This window comes from Gossypium arboreum, chromosome 8 (genome assembly GCF_025698485.1).
Source record: "Gossypium arboreum isolate Shixiya-1 chromosome 8, ASM2569848v2, whole genome shotgun sequence".
Lineage (NCBI taxonomy): Eukaryota > Viridiplantae > Streptophyta > Magnoliopsida > Malvales > Malvaceae > Gossypium > Gossypium arboreum.
Genome location: NC_069077.1, coordinates 139606350 through 139623628, shown reverse-complemented (window position 1 = coordinate 139623628; position 17279 = coordinate 139606350). Strand labels below are relative to the sequence as shown.

Here is a 17279-nt window from a genome sequence, read left to right as displayed (position 1 = left end):
TATTCAAATTTTATTTAATTTGATATTACGAGTTAATTGGACATCAATTCAATTATAAAATTATTAAATTATCCTTACATGTTTGGAACAAATTACATTCTTACGAGAATACTTTTATCTTTTATATTTTTAATAAAACTAATAAAAATTAAAAATGATGAAATTTGAATCCATGCCATCAACATAGCATAAAACTTAAACTTTACGAGTATAGCTAGAGCTTAGATTTGCTCACGAGTCTACTTGAAATTTGGAAGGATTTGGGTAAAAAATATTATACTCTTTTAAGATATGAGTCGAGCTTGAGCTTGGATATTTAAGGCCGGGCCCGACCTAATTTTTTATAAATTTGTAATGTTTTATATTATGTTATTTTTAAATATTATGTCATTTATAATACATAAGAAATTAAATAAATAGTATTATATAATACTACTATAATGTAATTAAAAATGTTAAGATGACTATATATAAAAATTTAATAAATTAAAAATAATATAAATATATATTTTAAAATTTTTAAAAATACGGATAAGTGTAAAATAATCTCGGGTTAGCTATTTACAAATATGAAGTAAGCTTGGAAAAATTTTAAACTCATATTTTGAGTTGAATTAAGGTTAGACAAGCATAAAATGTATTAATATCATACTTAGGTCTAACCCAAACCTGACTTAACTCATGAGCACTTAGAGCTTCATTTTTTCATTTCTCGTGTTTTTAAATATTATTACACAAAATTTTCACCTACCATGTATATTTATTTATTTATTATATGTGAATTTTAAACACAAATATATATTTTAAATACGTAATTTTTCACAAATATATAATAAAAGTACAACACCTTTATAATGCCAAAATTGACTACATTATTAGACAATTTATAATGCCATATCAATTACTTTATATATATACATATATCATGCAGCTTCCAGGAAGTAGGAAATGTGAAGAAAAAATGGTGCAAGAAGCTCACTCTAGTAGTTAGAACCACAAAACTTTATCTTTAGTACTGTAAATTGTCTGCAATGGCTCCACTCTTTCCTGGAAAATCCCCATTTTTTTCCTCTATCTCCATTATTGTCCCCTTCAAGAACCTCCTTTATATAAACCCCACCCGTCCTACTCCTACACAAGTTAAAACCTAAAAAGCCCTTTAAAAATCTACAGTGTTCAACCATGGAAGAAGTAATCGACATTGTGGTTGATTTCGAAGACTACTTCCCTTCAATGATGTTAAAATACGGTGCGGAATGGTTGTTGGGAGAAGTATGCAATGGGTTCAGGCTATTGATGGATGCGGAAAAAGGGGTGATAACGTTCGAGAGCTTGAAGATAAAGAGCGCGATGTTAGGGTTGGGAGATATGGAAGATGATGAAATTGTTTGCATGTTGAGTGAAGGAGATTTGGATGGAGATGGTGCTTTGAACCAGCTCGAGTTTTGTATTCTCATGTTTAGGTTAAGTCCTGGACTGGTTTAATGAGAGACAGAAGAAGCATGCGACAACGTTAATAAAAAAAAAAATATTCAAGTTTCCTCCATCTTCATTCCTCTTCTTTCCTTGTATGATATTCCCAACTTTCTCAATTCTAACATTAATGTAGTTCATCTTTATCAGTTGGTATTTCGATATTAAGTAAATTGATATTTAAAAAAATTTTAAAAATTTAAAAACAAAACATTATTTTGAGAATTAAATTTATTATTATATCAATGTAAAATTAACGAAAATTATTAATTACCATAAATAATTATTTAACTCTTAAATTAGTAAAAATTAAGTTACTAATTTACATCTTTTACCAATATTTTTTGACATTTATTTTCTCATGATGCTGTCTTCAGTTATTTGATGGGTTTTGTAAAATAAAATAAAAAATATGTATGTTTTTTTTGTGGCCACATCCATGCAAACATTTCATAATACAAGTAACACTTGTAGTCTCACACATATACACCGAACACTCGTCAATCAAACACTCAACTTAGAGCAAATGGCCTTCCATCTGTCTAAACCGTATGATGTGGGGATTAAATCGATTTTAAAATTTAATTAAACTAAATTTTATAATATTTTAATCCTTTTTCAAAAGAATTTATTGTTTTCTTTAATTACTTGAATAATTTAGAGTGAAGAAAAGAAAACTACTACTACTAAGGTTAAAATAAAAGATAGAAAAAAATTTGTGTAATCCATCATATATTTCATAATATAATAATAAATTTAAATAAGTTTTAATACATTAATAATTCATTTATTATAGATTTCAAAGCATTTAAGCATTCATATTAATTTTATGTGTACTACCAGTTGAATTATTTAGGAAAAAACCACCACCAAATTTATGATAATTATAATAATAACTACCCTTGAAAGCATAGTATAAAAAAAAAAAAGCAAAAACAAAATATTAAGGGGAAAAATGTATTAGAGATTAAAATGTTTGAATACCAATGTTATTGAAGCCACTTCTATAAAAGACTGAAAGGAGTTGCCTAAAATTTTCCAACTGAAATTCTACTATAGTTTTCACTTATAATTTCAGCTATTAATCCTCTCAAAAAAGTATAAGTAACCCATGTCCTTGGGTGTATTGATCGAAGCACCAACCTTATCATCATTGAAAATCACCCATCTACCATCTTTCAGGATGTGAGCAACATAATGGCCACACTGAGTTGAGGTTCCGATGTGACTCACTATTCCGAAAAGCCGATATCCTTTGCATTGACAAAAACATTGCAGCAATGGGTTAGAAGTCCATAAACCAGACGATCATTTAAGTGTGAAACACGTTGACAAGATAAGTTGAAGACTTGAGAAAAAGAGACTCACTCCCTCCTCCGTCGGGCAGTCCTGCATCGACTGGAGTAGATGGGCCGTTGCTTGATGCATTTGTATCCATAGCTGATGAAGCAGAGGCATTGGGATTGTTAAATATCCAGTCTGTTGCTTTTTCAATGTCGCCACCCTGTGAAAATGTACATGTGCCCACAGTTACGAATTTCTCGAGTGTGAGAAAACAGATTACAGAACAACAATTTCCAAATTTGCCAAAGAAATGAAATGCTGTAAAGACTTTACCGATGCTTTCAATGCCATTCGAGCAATTTCTTCTTGAAATCCAAACGAAATCAAGGTATCAACTTTTGATTGGTCGATAGATATCTCAGCACTTTGTGACTCATGGGAGATAGGAGCATCTATATCTGAAAAGATATAACAATGATTATCATTTGGATGCAAAGCTATTCGCCTACTGGTCAATGAAAGATACAAGATAATGCTTATAATGCTAAATTCAGAGTACCTGGATCATCCATGTGTGAAAGCAACCAATTCATTGCCTCTTCCACACCAGCATTTAAAGTGTTTATGGCAGCTTTCTGACAATGAAGCTGGTTAAAGCCCATTGAGGCAAGCTGGGCAACAATTGCTTCATCGGCCACAGGCTGACTTGATTCCGCCGCACCCTCAGGAGCTATGCAGTAGAAATAAAGAGAAATCAAGAACAAATATTTACAGATCAGGAATTCTCTTTTACATCACCGCCTTCTCAATTCAATTATCACTTATGGAATCTGTTAATTCACATACCAGCCTCTGGCAACAGTTCTTCCCCAGGTTGAAGGCCCTTGCTGCGCATGTGGCTTATATCTATGACGTCAGGGACATCTATGTAGACATCTGAATGGACGAAAAAGTAGATGATGAATATCAATTCAAAAGTAATGTGCACTGTAAGTAACAACGTTGTAAAATTACCAAGCTTTTTAGGCACCCAGCCGGCCTCCATGACAAACTTCCTCATGTGCAATACCAAATAATCGGGGAACGAAGTTAAACCAGCAGTCCTGTTGTGTAAAATACAAAAGATATTCCATGTTAAGAAAAGAATACTCTAAGATTGCATGTCTGCAACCTTTGTTCAAAATAGCATCAATAAACTGTATTGTCATCTTTTATTATTATTATTGGAAAATATATACTTATCTTGGACCCTTCTCCAAAAGTATACATTACTAAGGGATTGCAAGGCAATTAGAGAGCAAAAATCTTACTTGATAGCTGTTGTCTTAGCCTTCAATGCGGAGCTGTAAAAATCTGGTATCTCCTCTGGAGCTGCAAAGTTCGCTAAGCATGCTTCTAGAGGTACCCTTGGTCGAACAATTTCATCACTCGATCTGTAAAACAAGGCATCCTAAGAAAAGGCCTACACTCTACAGAAGGCTACAAGTATCAAATAAAACCATAGGAACTTACACATCCTTCCCTTCTGAAATCTTTTCAGCTTTGCTTTTGTTAAAAGCTTCCAGTTCTTCTGAATTTTTCAGAGAATAAATCATTAGAAATAAATTTCAGGTATAGATGAATATAGATATAAATGAAGTATGCGCACAAACATGAATATACATATAGAAATCAAAACTTACCTTTATTGGTAGCCTCATGCAATGGAATATTCAAAGAAAGAATGTAGTCAAGCCTTTTATTGTAAGCAACCTTCCCGGATGAACATAAGATACGCTCTTCAACACCAAACTTGAAACTCCTCGAGGGATCCAGTTCAGGTTTCACGGCATTAGAACGTTCAACTTGGTCAAGAAAATGAAGGAAGAACTCCAGGGCATCCTACAGATAATTCGAGTGTCCATATAAGTAACTGATGGCTACATATAGGGAAAATCATGAGCCCCGAGAAATATCCTACCGTGCAATGAGGGAATTAACCCACAAAAGCCCAGATTGCAATTATAAAAAGTAGATATATATATACAATTAGAACCTTTATGCCATATTCTTTATGGAATCTAAAAGAATCGTTTTTACTTTACTGCAAAGGTAGAAATTTCAAGCTAATGCTAGAAACCAAATAATAATTCCGTAGTCAAATTAGCAGGATCAGCATACCTGTTGCCTCACGGTAGAAAACTCGGGATGGCTGGCTGCAATAACGGCTTTGAACATGCGAGGAGGGATCCCTTCCTGTTTCTAATATTTTCAGAAGGTTGACAAATGGAAACGAAGTTAACAGACAACTGTCAGAATCGTTCAAACACAGCACATAGAAATTATACTAATTTTACTGAAAATTTAATACAAAGATTCGTGTTAAGCATATTAGTTGCATAACACAAATTCTATTGCTAAACTTCTAGATTGCAAATACACTTATATCACAATATAAATGGCAATTCAGTGGTGCCATCTAAGAATTTTCAAGATCAGAACAATCATGGCAGAGATATAAAGTGGGAAGCTTACTGCATCTTTTACTGAAGGTGCAGTCGTTTCAACTTTCTGGATGATAAAACAAACTAAATCAATTAATTCATTAATCAGGGAAAATAACCAACTATACTAAGGAATAGATTGATACGGTTGCTGTACCTCTACTGCTGGAAAAGAATATTTACCGGAGAGCAAACCATGTGCCAGTTTCGTTCTGCCACACAGCCAGAAAGTGGTTACGTAATCATAAGAATAGAGATGAGGCAAAAGAATAAGAAACTGCTTATTAAATACAAAGCAGAACAGAACCGGCAAGGAAATGCCAACGCAATAAACTCAACAACCACACATATCAAAATAAGAAGAAAACCATGCGTATATTGTATTTAAAAATACATAACGAACAACCATGTGATCTTTGTCAAGAAAGACACCAACAAAACCCCATCGGAGCTACCAACATTTGAGAACTATTTTAACACATGACATATTGAAATTAGAAATTATTATCCAGAACAATGGCAACTTACAGCTGCATATTGAGGTCTACAGTTGGATCAGCTGGGGCTGTCTCAAAAGCCATTTTTAAGCTTTGGTTCATATAGTATCTGATAGCACGCAAAAAAAAGGCAAGAAAGGCAAATAAGCATAATAAATTCCAATTTTAAGTGAATTTACAATATTAGCATTGTAATTTACCGTCTACAAAATGACTGTGTTGAAAACACAACTTGCATGGTTGCAGCCATGTAGCAGCTGCATGAGAACAAATTTCGCTAGTCAAAAACATTATATAATTATATAGTTATTGGTAGCCATACCGCTAATCATGATCAACATTACCTGTTTCCAAGATTCACAAGACCTGTATAACCTGGTCCGAAAATTGGTTCCACATCCTGCCCACTTTCCTGAATTCTATCCCAATCAAAGTTGGTATTCTGGTCAAGCTCCCTTTCAGCAGTTGTCATTTCGGTCTGGAAACAATGAAAGACTTTAATTTCAAATCAAATGACACTAAATCATTTATAAACACTTCAAACCTTCACTTATCTTCTCTTATGGTAAAGTTTGAAACTTACATTCTACAGTAATGATATCATTTGTTTACTGCTTAAGCTGATGTTGGTCAAGATTGATACAGAATATAGTTGTATTTAAAATGTAACATTTGTTTACGGAAACTCCAACCATAATAAAAAATTACAAACCTTAAGGCTGACACAGTTCGTTTTTAGCAAATGTTGTCATTAAAAATGTAATACTTACATGACAAAGTTTATACATACCAACATATCAGAAGAGGGATTCTATGAAAAGGGAATGGATATCAAACTTAAGGTTTCGCAAACACTATCTGAACATTCGAACAAAAATGAAACCATAGGGATAATAAACAAAAAAGGTACAATTGCATAACAAAATTGCAAATTCACCTTAAAGGCAGCAAATAATTAATCGACAGAAAAAAGCTAACCTTTTGCAATGATGAGAAATCAATACCAAAATATGCCAAATGTTGAGCTAGAAGAGGGTCTATAACACTATCATCCTCTGGGTAAGAGAAAACATCTGAAATGCCACAATAAGTTACCCATGGTAAGTTCTGACAAATGTCCCTACCAATGCTCAAAAGAAAGATAATCATAGAACTGCAGTTCAGACTTTCAGTGCCACAAACCAAAGTTCTAATACAAAGAAATCTAAGGTTGAAATCTCAAGGGTAACTGAGCAAAAATAGTTTGTAACCATTGTGGATCAATAAGAAGTTATTAAAATGACACCAGAAATAAACGCACACAGACAGTGAAATACAAGGAAGCCTTACCTGCAGCATCCAGATCAGAAGTAATTGTCCCAAGCTTTACAGCTAGCGGATAGCCAGTCTCCTTGTAGTACTCAATCGCATGGTTGTTACCACCAGTTCCATCCCAATTTCTCCTCCCACAGAGAATCATTCCATCAGTAAGATTTAGCCATAGATTATCTCTTTTATCACACTTAGCACATTTCCAACCAGATGGGGGAACAACAACATTGCCAATTTGCCGCAACTCCATTGCATATGCACTTATTTGCTTCTTATCAGCTGTCCAGGCTGCAACTTGCTCTTTCCGTTCAGCACCCTCAGCCATTAAAATAGCATCAACTGCCAACCTTACCTACAGTATTCGTATTGGATAACCAAGCTAGGTTACTGTCCAAGATGAAGAATATGTACTTCTGATTTAAAATTCTTTAAAAATAAAAAATGAGACAATCCATACCTTCTCAGGCAACTCCACAGATGGAAAAGGAAGAGTTGCATAGCTAGGCAAAATGACAATTTTGTGAGTTTCTTCATATTCTAGTTCATTGTTGTCAAATCCACCATCAACACCTGTAAATCAAATTGCATGGATATTACTATTTAGCCACAACAGATAGTACTAAGGCAACACAATCATTCAGAAAACATTTGAAACTTCAAAACTTTATCATTTTGTAGCTCTCACATGGGTTCCAGATGCAGAGTCCAATAGGAACAAGACATTCAATAGCTCTAATTCTCTAAACGTGCTAGTAGATGGATAAACTAGTTCCAACTTCTTTTATTAACAGCTGCAAGCATCATTTTATGCTGTAACTCGTGATCAAAGAAATTAAAGTCACTGGCGATAGTAGTTTCAACTCAAAAGTGTCAGACATGATTATGTATTTGACATAGGCACTTCCAATGTTTTCCCTTTATACTTGGAACCCCAGAACATTATACAAAATATCTATGCTTTGAGATCTCCCATACGTATCAAGGGTGCGCAAAACAAAATAAGAACCACTCTCAGTTCCATTGTTATCAAGGACATGCAATATGCACTCAAGGCACTAGAACAATTATATTGCTTAAGGCACAATAAAAGGCCTTGCCAGTGTTAAGTAAGGCACGATATGCATACACCACCAACATGAACAATAACATGATAACATAATGTTCACAAGCAGTAAATAATAACAAATATTATAAAAAGTACCAATAGCCAACAGAGTGGGTTTCTTCAAAGGCCTATCTTCAGAAACCAACTTTTTCGTTTGCTTAATATGCAGATACACAGGATTTCCAGTCTTTTCATAATTCCAACCCACATAATCTTTCCCAAACGCTAGAAACGTATTCATATCAACAAATAATCCTCCTTCTGACCTCTGCAAAAAAAAAAATCAACCACATTTAACAGTTCTTTAAAAATCTCGAACCAAAAAAACCCTAAAAAAAGAAGTTTAAAAACTCAAGCAAAAGAATCTGAGCTTTTACTAACTTTCTCATAAACAAAACAAATTCGAAACACTCAAAGGTCAAAACAAATAGCCTATAAACATGATATTTTTCAGTCGCAAGCAATCAAGTAGTTTCTCGAGAAACAAACAGATAACAACAACAAAAGAAGAGTACCGGAGAATCGAAGGAGAGGCAGCATTCTTGCTTGTAGATACGATTGGTGGGTTCAGGGATCCGAACCCGAGAGAGATTGGATCGGAGCAGGTCCATAGGGTTTATGCCTTCCATTTGTTTTCTTTCTCTTCCTTGATTTGGTCTTTTAGGAGAGAAAAAAGAGGGCAAGAATCAGATTTTTGCCCTAAAGTTCAAGCAAATGCAGAGACTGTTTCTTCGCCGAAAGATTGAATTTTCTTTTTTCTTTTTAACTTTTTTTCTTATCGAGAGAGAAAGAGAGTGATGAGTAAGCTTTTAAAACAAGGGTCTTTGCTAAATCAACTCAAAACCCCCCTTTTGGACTGCAAAATTAAAATAAAAGTAAATGTACAACATTTGAAATTAAGAACAAATTTGGAGAAAATGTTATATTTTTAAAAATATTTAAAGAAATGATTTTTTTTTTGGACAAAAAGTTAGAAAGCACGCCTTCTAAGTCCTGCTTCCAACTAAATACGTCTCATTTCGTTTTTTTCTCTTCAAAATTGATTTTTTTTTTCTATATATCACAAAAATTAACTCATTCCTCAAATTTTTCTTTAGAGTTCATAATATAAACATGGGATCCTCAATTTTTTTTTATTTTGACGTAAAAAAATTTGGATTTTTTTGGAAATAAATGTGATTTTTTTAGGGTAAATTATTAAAATAGTCATTTTTATTTATTACGTGTTACATTTTAGTTATTTATATTTCAAATGTTACATTTTAATCACTTATATTATCGCATTATAACATTTAAGTCAAATAATGATAAGCTGTTAATTATCGTTAACAATATAATGATAAGTGATGTGGTAAATTAGATCATCATTTCAAATAAAAATTTTAAATTAATTATACAATTGGTTTCTATATTTTTTTTCGTTTTAAGCAGATTGATTTTTTTTCTTTATATTTTTTAACTTTCATTTTAAAAAACAAACGAAGTAAAGCTTGCCATAAAGTTAATTAGGATTTCTTCAAATATTTTTTCAATAAACTAAAAAATTACTTTTATTGAGTTCAAATAATTATTGGATGTGTAACGAGAATTAATATCTCAATGGCTTTTAATGGTGAGAAATGAGAGAAGTTTGTGCCAACAATGAGACTTTACTGAGGTAACCCCTTCTCACCGCATCTTTGTATCAATGTTGTTGGCATTCTCCTAGCTCTCTTCGACAAACGCCTAGAAGATGGAAGCTTTATTGGTTAATGCATTAGCTATTACTACCCTTCATTGAGCCACTTGTTTTTTTTCTTCGCATGTAATTCTTTTACCTTATTGAAAATGTTAAAGGGCAAATGGTTAATTTTTTGAATTTTTACTGTCATCTTGTCTAACAACTCAATAGGACAAGGAAATTAAGAATTCATGAGATAGAACAATGGAGAAAAACCCTGTAGCAAAGGAGAAGCTTTAAGATGATGGTATATGAAATAAGGTTCAATCTTGGAAAGGGAAAATTTTATTGCATGTAAAGAGATAAACCATCTTTCAAGCGATGGTTCCTTGTATAGCATTGGTATTCATTGGATGCATTAGACTTCACTTGCTCTTTCTAGAATTATTGGAGACTTAGGGACTTAGGCATAGTTTAATATTGTTTTTCAAAAATATTTTTAGACAAAAAAGTATTTTTGAGCAAAAGTTAAATCTTTTTACTTCTGCCGGGACAAAAAATATTTTACAGAAGCACTAATAAAGATAAAATAGAGTATATGCCTTTGAGAATGTATACTCATAATAACTTCAAAATTTATAGCATTCTCTAAGCTTGTTTGGCAAGAAGCACTGGCCAATTTATCATTGATACTAATAAGCACTTTCTAGATAAAAGCATTGCTAAACAATATGTTTTTGAGATAAAACCCTCTCCATCTAAAGACCTTGTATCTTTGAGTGATATCAATAATAATCCCTTTACGAGATGGTTTGTCATTTGGAAAAGTCAAATAACAACAAAACTGAAAAGACTTTATATGAAAAGCATGCCACGGTACTATTCATACAAAATAAATTGTTGTTAAATGAACAAGTTGTAACAATTTGATTTTTAGCCAATGTCAAAAAATACGGTTTCGAAACCAAATTTCATAACCCAAGTGAATGAAATTATGAATCGAAGAATTTTTCGTATTTAATTGGAAAATATATTGTTAAGTAGTTGAGTAATTGAACTGAGAAATAAGTTGATTATAATATAGGGACTAAATTATAAAAAAATATAATTACTATTGAGTTCTAATTTAGAAAATACATAAGGGCCTATGTAGCAATTATGTTAAAACCTAATGGTTATTTAACCATTGTTAAACCAAGTTAGTTGCATGTGAGGATAAAATCCACCATCTTTATTACTATAATATATAAAATGATGTTAGAGTATTTAGTTAAATAGGATTAATTAAGTTAAATATTTTCATTAATTCAAGAGAGAAAATTCATTCTCTCCCCCTAAATTGTCGAGTAAAAAATTCTTACTTGAAGTCTGACATTTTTTAAACGGGTGCTATTTTTTTATTCAAATTTATTTTTTGAGTTTATTTTTTATCTAAATTTTCTCACTTTTCAAGCTGGTTTGGGTGACTCAACCTATAAACAAGTCTATTCAAAACCCAATTCAATACTCTTGTTTTAATTGGTTAGATCGATTAAATTAATTGCCCTTAGATTTTAATAACATTGATTTAATATTAAAATTAAAATTAATTTTTTTTATTAATATTAGAAATATCACTTGTGAATATTTTATATTGATTTACGATTATATTTGGATGTAAGCTTTATTTGATTATTATTTTTATTCTTATTGTTGTTGTTTTAAGTAGGAAATTGAGAAAAATAATATAATACAAGAACTAAATATGCAATTAACCATATAAAAGAAACCCTCAAAAACAATGACCACATCATCACTCGGATCTCTTAACTCGAGCGGCAACAGTGTTTCTTTGTCTGCATCATTCTCAGCTACATGTTCGACTCCACCACCATGCGCCAATCTTCCACCGCCGCCGCCTCCGACTCCGACGACCGCCTTCACGGCTGATCCAATTCATTCCCTGCCGGCGATGATGCTCTCACCGGCGTCGTTTACCGTCATGTCGAGGTTAATCTACCTTCAAGAACTTTGATCTTTTAGTAATTTTTTTTTTCAAAAGAATTCGTATTCTTTGTTGTTGTTTCGCTGTATTGATCGGAATAGGGCTAAGTACTTACATTTGGCTTAGTTTACCACAGATTCTGTCTTTGTCCTTTCGTTTAATACTTTAATTTAGTTTTCCTTTTGGTTTCTTTGCACCTGAATGGAAAATCTCAGTCTTGATTTACGATTGAGTTTTTTTTTTTAATTCGTCTTCAGTAGTGTTATTAACAGTGTTAATATAAATTAATTAAAGTTTTTTATTTATCATTTTTTAAAAATGTGTTATATAGAGTTAAATTTATTGTTTGTATTTTGGTTATTCTTTCAGCTTGTTAAATGGAAAATATGGTTTAACATTATGCAGATTTTTGGTCTATGGAAATGTTAGGAGGGTTGGCCGATCGATTCATTCAAACTGGAAGAATAGCTTTCGGGAAATGAATAATAATGGGGTGCACCCAAAAGTTGAGTACCCTTTTTCCCTATATAGGTTCTACTCACAGTATAAACATTCATTTAGAGAAGATACTATGCATTATGCATTGTACAAAGTAATGGAAAGATTATCCAAGAATTATCAGCCTCGGAGCTTCTATTCCCTTTCGCCTAGCTATGTGTTTTCGGACAAGGCACAAGTTACTTGGAAGAGGCTTTTTCATGTATTTTACTATGATGGTCCAGCTTTGACACCAATAAGTAGAATTGCCCGTGCAGCAAGTCTAGCTTTAAGTAGGTCGAACCAGGTAGCTCCTGGTGTTATGGCGTTCTTAATCGGAGAACTAGCCTGGAACAAGCAGAGATGGGCAGTGGCAGAAGGCTTCCCTGCAAAGGATACTCTTTATATGCAAGCACAAGATGGGCATATTTATTTAGCATCGTTTGTGTTTTTCATTTTGGAATTTGTAATTTTGTTATTCAGAGCAACCTATTTAGCGATATTGTTTTTACCCAGCGTAGCAATGGCTCCCTTTGTGGATTCTCTAGGTGTTGAATTCAGAAAAAAGTGGCTTCGTATTGTCCACCATACACTGGAAAAAGCAGGCCCAGCATTTATAAAATGGGGTCAATGGGCTGCAACTAGACCGGATCTGTTTCCCAGAGATCTTTGTGATGTACTTGCTGAACTTCATACGAAAGCTCCATCACATAGTTTCTCTTTCACAAAGAAATCCATTGAAAATGCATTTGGTCGAAAGTTATCTGAAATCTTTGCTGATTTTGAAGAGGAACCCTTGGCATCTGGAAGTGTTGCTCAAGTTCATAGAGCAACTTTAAAATATAGATACCCTGGTCAGCAAACCAAGCCCATTGTTGTTGCTGTAAAGGTTCGACATCCTGGGGTTGGTGAATCAATTAGAAGGGACTTTACTATAATTAATTCTGTGGCTAAAATTTCAAAGTTCATCCCTACGTTGAAATGGTTGAGATTGGATGAAAGTTTACAACAATTTGCTGTTTACATGATGTCTCAAGTTGATCTTGCTAGGGAGGCTGCGCACCTAAGCCGTTTTATCTACAACTTCCGCAGATGGAAGGATGTCTCATTTCCGAAGCCTCTATACCCTTTGGTGCACCCTGCTGTTCTGGTAGAGACTTTTGAGCACGGAGAAAGTGTTTTGCACTATGTTGATGAGCTTGAAGGACATGAACAGATTAAAAGCACCCTTGCTCACATTGGGACACATGCACTTTTAAAAATGCTTTTGGTACTATTCTCTTGTTCTCTTGTTTTTTCTTTCAATCTTTCACTTTTTCATTTCTTCTCATAGTGGCGGTTATAATTGCTGAGTTGCATTGGCATTAGATTGTTTGTATGGTTTCTTCTATGCTGTAGTCCAGTGCTTGGTTTCAGATTTTGCATCCGAAAAGTGTATGTGTGAGTCATGCTAAGATTCAGTGATTGGATTTGGACTTATGCGGTTCTTTTGTTACTCTCCAGGTAGATAATTTTGTTCATGCAGACATGCATCCCGGAAATATTCTTGTCCGTATAAAAGATAGGCGATCACGTAATCATCTCTTTAGTTCAAGGCCTCATGTTATCTTACTTGACGTGGGCATGACAGCTGAACTCTCTAGGACAGATCGAATGAATTTACTCGAGTTCTTTAAGGCTGTTGCTCTTCGAGACGGTCGAAGTGCTGCTGAGTGCACACTTAGATTATCTAAACAGCAACGTTGCCCTAATCCGAAAGGTTTCATAGAGGTAATGTATTCTGATGAGTATAACATACTGATTTTCTATATCGCCCAGGAAAGTTAACAGGGCTTCAATTGAAGAGTTTGTTTATTCAAGAATTCATAACACGTTTCATGTTTTTACTATGTTTGGTTTTAAGCATTCATCCATGTTCTCAAATTAAAATTGGGTTTATTGGACAAAGTTAGAACCTCATATCCTCACCGGCTATCTTCTTTATTCGCACTTTGAATTTGGTTTGATTGGACCATGCATTTTATTTTGTTGTACCAATAGAAATGATCCAAGCTAAGCTTTTTTATTTTGTTATACAGGATGTTGAAAAATCTTTCCATTTATGGGATTCTCTAGACGGCGGGTCTATCCATCCAGGCGAGTGCATACAACAACTGCTTGATCATGTTAGACGTCATAAAGTCAACATTGATGGAAATGTTTGTACAGTAATCGTTACCACCTTGGTTCTCGAGGTAATGCACTCTTTGCCTGCCATATATTGCAGCCCTCTCTTCCCTAAGGAAGTTATCGAATTCCTTTTGCTCATTTTCTGGGTGTGACAACTAATGTAATCTGAGCTACGTTATTCCGACTCTTCATTTTTCTTGATGTTACCTAAATCTGGATTCCTGATCTTCTTCTTTCTTTTTCCCATCTTTGGTAGGGATGGCAACGGAAACTTGATCCTCAACTCGACGTAATGCGGACATTGCAGACGTTGCTATTCAAAGTTGATTGGGCTGAATCTCTGTTTTACACCATTGAAGGACTTGTGGCACCTTAAAAGGACTCTCTGTTCATCATCATCATCATTTCTATTTTTTTACCCAAAGTTTTGGTACCAAGGTATGACATTAACCTGTTACAATAATGAGAAAACTATTGGTTCGGTCCGGATTTCATAAGGGGCATTAATATTTTGTTTTGTTAATACGCATATATTGTATGTTACAAATATTTAGAGTGTTGACACATTCTGATTTCCTAATATACATTAAAAGAAAATAGATTTAAAATAATAACAAAGTGTTCTAAAGCTGCATTTTGAGATTACTATATTATATATATATAGCAATATAGTTATCAATGCATTGGAAGTAATTGACTAAATTTGTCAATTACTGTTTTTAATATAGTTATTATTATTATTATAAATGGTTATCTAGTAATTTTAAAAATCTTGTCAAGGACAGTACTTAGCAAAAACTCATATACTGTAAATGGTAGAAATAGTGTGATATTTGAGTATTTGATTTAATGAGTTATGTATGATTTTCATTCGACTTTAGATAATTGGTGGATTATAATTGTGTTTAAGATGATTTATATTATATTATATAATTATTTTTTACTTATTAACGGGTTGAGTGGTTTGTTCGGTTTGAGTCTCGTTAGTCCTGGTCAAAATTCAAATTAAATAATTTTATTTAAAATTATATAAATATTAATATGAAAAAAAATATATTTAATGTTTTATTGTTTTAAAAATAGTAAAATGGGGCTTTTTTGGTGGATCAAGTTGGGTTTGAGCTTGGAAAATTTTTAGAGTCGGGTCATGGCTAGATCTGATCATACTTGGTCCAGATGTCTATTGAAAAGTGAAAGAGTTTGAGCAAAATATAAGTTCAAAAAATAGACTTAGGTAAAAACACGAGACTTGTTTTTTAAATGGGTTAAGCATTGGGTAAGTTCTTTTGCCTGACTAAAATTAGCAAAAAAATATTTGCTGTTGTAGCCACTGTTTTGGTGTTGTTTTAACACTATTTTGTTATCATTTTGTTATTATTATTATTATTATTATTTTGTTGTTATTATTTAGAAATTATATAATTCTTATTTTATTGTTAATTTTGTTACTAATTTAGAGTCATTTGCTTATTAAGTTACACTTATTATAATATTATTTAAACATAAATATTAAATGTATTTTAAGAGAGGCTAAAATGTAATTATATTTTTAATTAATTTAAAATTTTGAAAACTATGTTCCATTTTAAATCTTAATTGCACTAAATCTACTAAATAAAAAGTAAGTATAAAATTTTAATATCTTAAATTAAAATAAGAAACTAAATTTAAATATCCTTAAATTATAGGCATATTTAGATATTAATTTTATTTTCATGTTTTAAAAATAAAAATTAGAAAAAAAGCAAAAGGTTAAAAAGAAAAGAAATTTAAAGTAAACAAAAAGTGAAATGGAAAAGGGGGTGATGAAGGTATATCCAAGTTGCGTTCACGTTTCAAAAGCTTTGACTGGTTTCAGGAGAACACGACAAGAGACGAACAAATCTTCGGCGAATTGCTTGGAGCTTTCATTTGGATGCCACGTGTTACAAATTTAACTTCTGTTTCTCACGTGCTATTTATGGCCTTTTTGACTGTGTTAACACGTGTTAGTCAGCTAAAGTCGTCGGAGAAAACTGGCAAATTCCTGTCCCTGCGGCTATTATCCTGCTGTTAGTCCTTTTTTGGTCAATTCCTGCAATTAGTCCTTATGCTTTACCAAAGTTGTGATTTAATCTCTCTATTTTAATTTGGTCATCATGTAGTTTTCAAATTTTAGAATCTTAATCCTCACCACAAGATAACTATTAAATTCATTAGATTAAATTCTATTATTTTTAGAGTTTGACGTGTTTAATATATTATTATATGTGTAGTGCCATTGTCATGTTAGCTTATTATTTATAAATATTACACTGTAAAAATCAGTTAATGGATTAATGTCTATTATTTGCTTCAAGATTAAAATTTAAAATTTTGAAAAGTATAGAGATTTAAAATGATTCTATTGGAGAATATGGATTAAATTCACAATTGTACGCATAAAATTGACCAATTAGTAAAGTTCAAAGATTAAAATTGATCAAATTTAAGTATAAAGACTAAATCTATAACTTTTATAAAATATAGGGACTAATAAAAGGATTTAACGTTATTATTAATATATGGGAAAATTTAAAATTTCCTAACTTGCTTTGTTTTAATATATAGGTTGAATTTTGTAATTAGTCTTTCTAACGTTAAAATAATAGTTTTATAATTTTTGAACTTTCAAATTTTCAATATTAACTAAACGGTTGCCATTAAATTATGCTATTTTAAAAATAAATCTTAAGTTACAAATAGAAGAAAGCCATTACAAATAGCCATTACAAATAGAAGAAAGCCAAAAAAAATTTTTAAGGGCTGAAGTTAAATTATAATTTTTACAATAGTAAATTGTAATTTCACCATTTTA

At 32.3% G+C, this 17279-nt stretch overlaps 3 protein-coding genes across 4 annotated transcripts; 2 read left to right on the top strand and 1 right to left on the bottom strand.

The window, feature by feature from the left end:
• The first annotated feature begins 1106 nt into the window (after nucleotides 1-1106).
• On the top strand, nucleotides 1107-1622 carry LOC108469656 (calcium-binding protein KRP1-like). Its single transcript, XM_017770627.2, has one exon. It carries the CDS (start codon nucleotides 1183-1185, stop codon nucleotides 1483-1485), a length of 303 nt encoding a protein of 100 aa, XP_017626116.1. The 5' UTR covers nucleotides 1107-1182; the 3' UTR covers nucleotides 1486-1622.
• Nucleotides 1623-2416: 794 nt separating this feature from the next.
• LOC108469655 (ubiquitin carboxyl-terminal hydrolase 14) lies at nucleotides 2417-9244 on the bottom strand. The gene is made up of 20 exons (XM_017770626.2): nucleotides 8669-9244; nucleotides 8250-8421; nucleotides 7506-7618; nucleotides 7067-7400; nucleotides 6716-6810; nucleotides 6082-6215; nucleotides 5938-5994; nucleotides 5769-5846; nucleotides 5398-5452; nucleotides 5272-5307; nucleotides 4918-4998; nucleotides 4440-4638; nucleotides 4270-4327; nucleotides 4068-4190; nucleotides 3772-3860; nucleotides 3604-3693; nucleotides 3317-3487; nucleotides 3091-3215; nucleotides 2842-2977; nucleotides 2417-2726 (listed from the first exon to the last, which is right to left on the bottom strand). Exons 1-20 carry the CDS (start codon nucleotides 8780-8782, stop codon nucleotides 2548-2550), a joined length of 2439 nt encoding a protein of 812 aa, XP_017626115.1. The 5' UTR covers nucleotides 8783-9244; the 3' UTR covers nucleotides 2417-2547.
• A 2345-nt stretch (nucleotides 9245-11589) lies between these two features.
• LOC108468552 (ABC1 family protein YPL109C, mitochondrial-like) lies at nucleotides 11590-16656 on the top strand. Of its 2 annotated transcripts, XR_008287042.1 has the most exons (6): nucleotides 11590-11802; nucleotides 12203-13544; nucleotides 13778-14044; nucleotides 14353-14508; nucleotides 14700-14881; nucleotides 16302-16656. XR_008287042.1 is itself a non-coding variant. In XM_017769433.2 (5 exons), exons 1-5 carry the CDS (start codon nucleotides 11594-11596, stop codon nucleotides 14817-14819), a joined length of 2094 nt encoding a protein of 697 aa, XP_017624922.1. In that variant the 5' UTR covers nucleotides 11590-11593; the 3' UTR covers nucleotides 14820-15061. The 2 variants fall into 2 exon arrangements, 1 of the variants encoding a protein (XP_017624922.1); XM_017769433.2 differs by lacking the exon at nucleotides 16302-16656 and having other exon boundaries at nucleotides 14700-15061.
• The last annotated feature ends 623 nt before the right edge of the window (nucleotides 16657-17279 follow it).

Excerpts from the sequence above, each read along its gene's own strand:
- LOC108469656 (XM_017770627.2), top strand. The coding sequence starts at position 1,183 with ATGGAAGAAGTAATCGACATTGTGGTTGATTTCGAAGACTACTTCCCT.
- LOC108469655 (XM_017770626.2), bottom strand. The coding sequence starts at position 8,782 with ATGGAAGGCATAAACCCTATGGACCTGCTCCGATCCAATCTCTCTCGG. Across the intron at positions 5,308-5,397 it reads ATTCTTTTCCAGCAGTAGAG|AAAGTTGAAACGACTGCACC; the intron begins GTACAGCAACCG and ends TTTATCATCCAG. Across the intron at positions 3,216-3,316 it reads TTCACACATGGATGATCCAG|ATATAGATGCTCCTATCTCC; the intron begins GTACTCTGAATT and ends ATATCTTTTCAG.
- LOC108468552 (XM_017769433.2), top strand. The coding sequence starts at position 11,594 with ATGACCACATCATCACTCGGATCTCTTAACTCGAGCGGCAACAGTGTT. Across the intron at positions 11,803-12,202 it reads TCGTTTACCGTCATGTCGAG|ATTTTTGGTCTATGGAAATG; the intron begins GTTAATCTACCT and ends AACATTATGCAG. Across the intron at positions 14,509-14,699 it reads TTACCACCTTGGTTCTCGAG|GGATGGCAACGGAAACTTGA; the intron begins GTAATGCACTCT and ends CATCTTTGGTAG.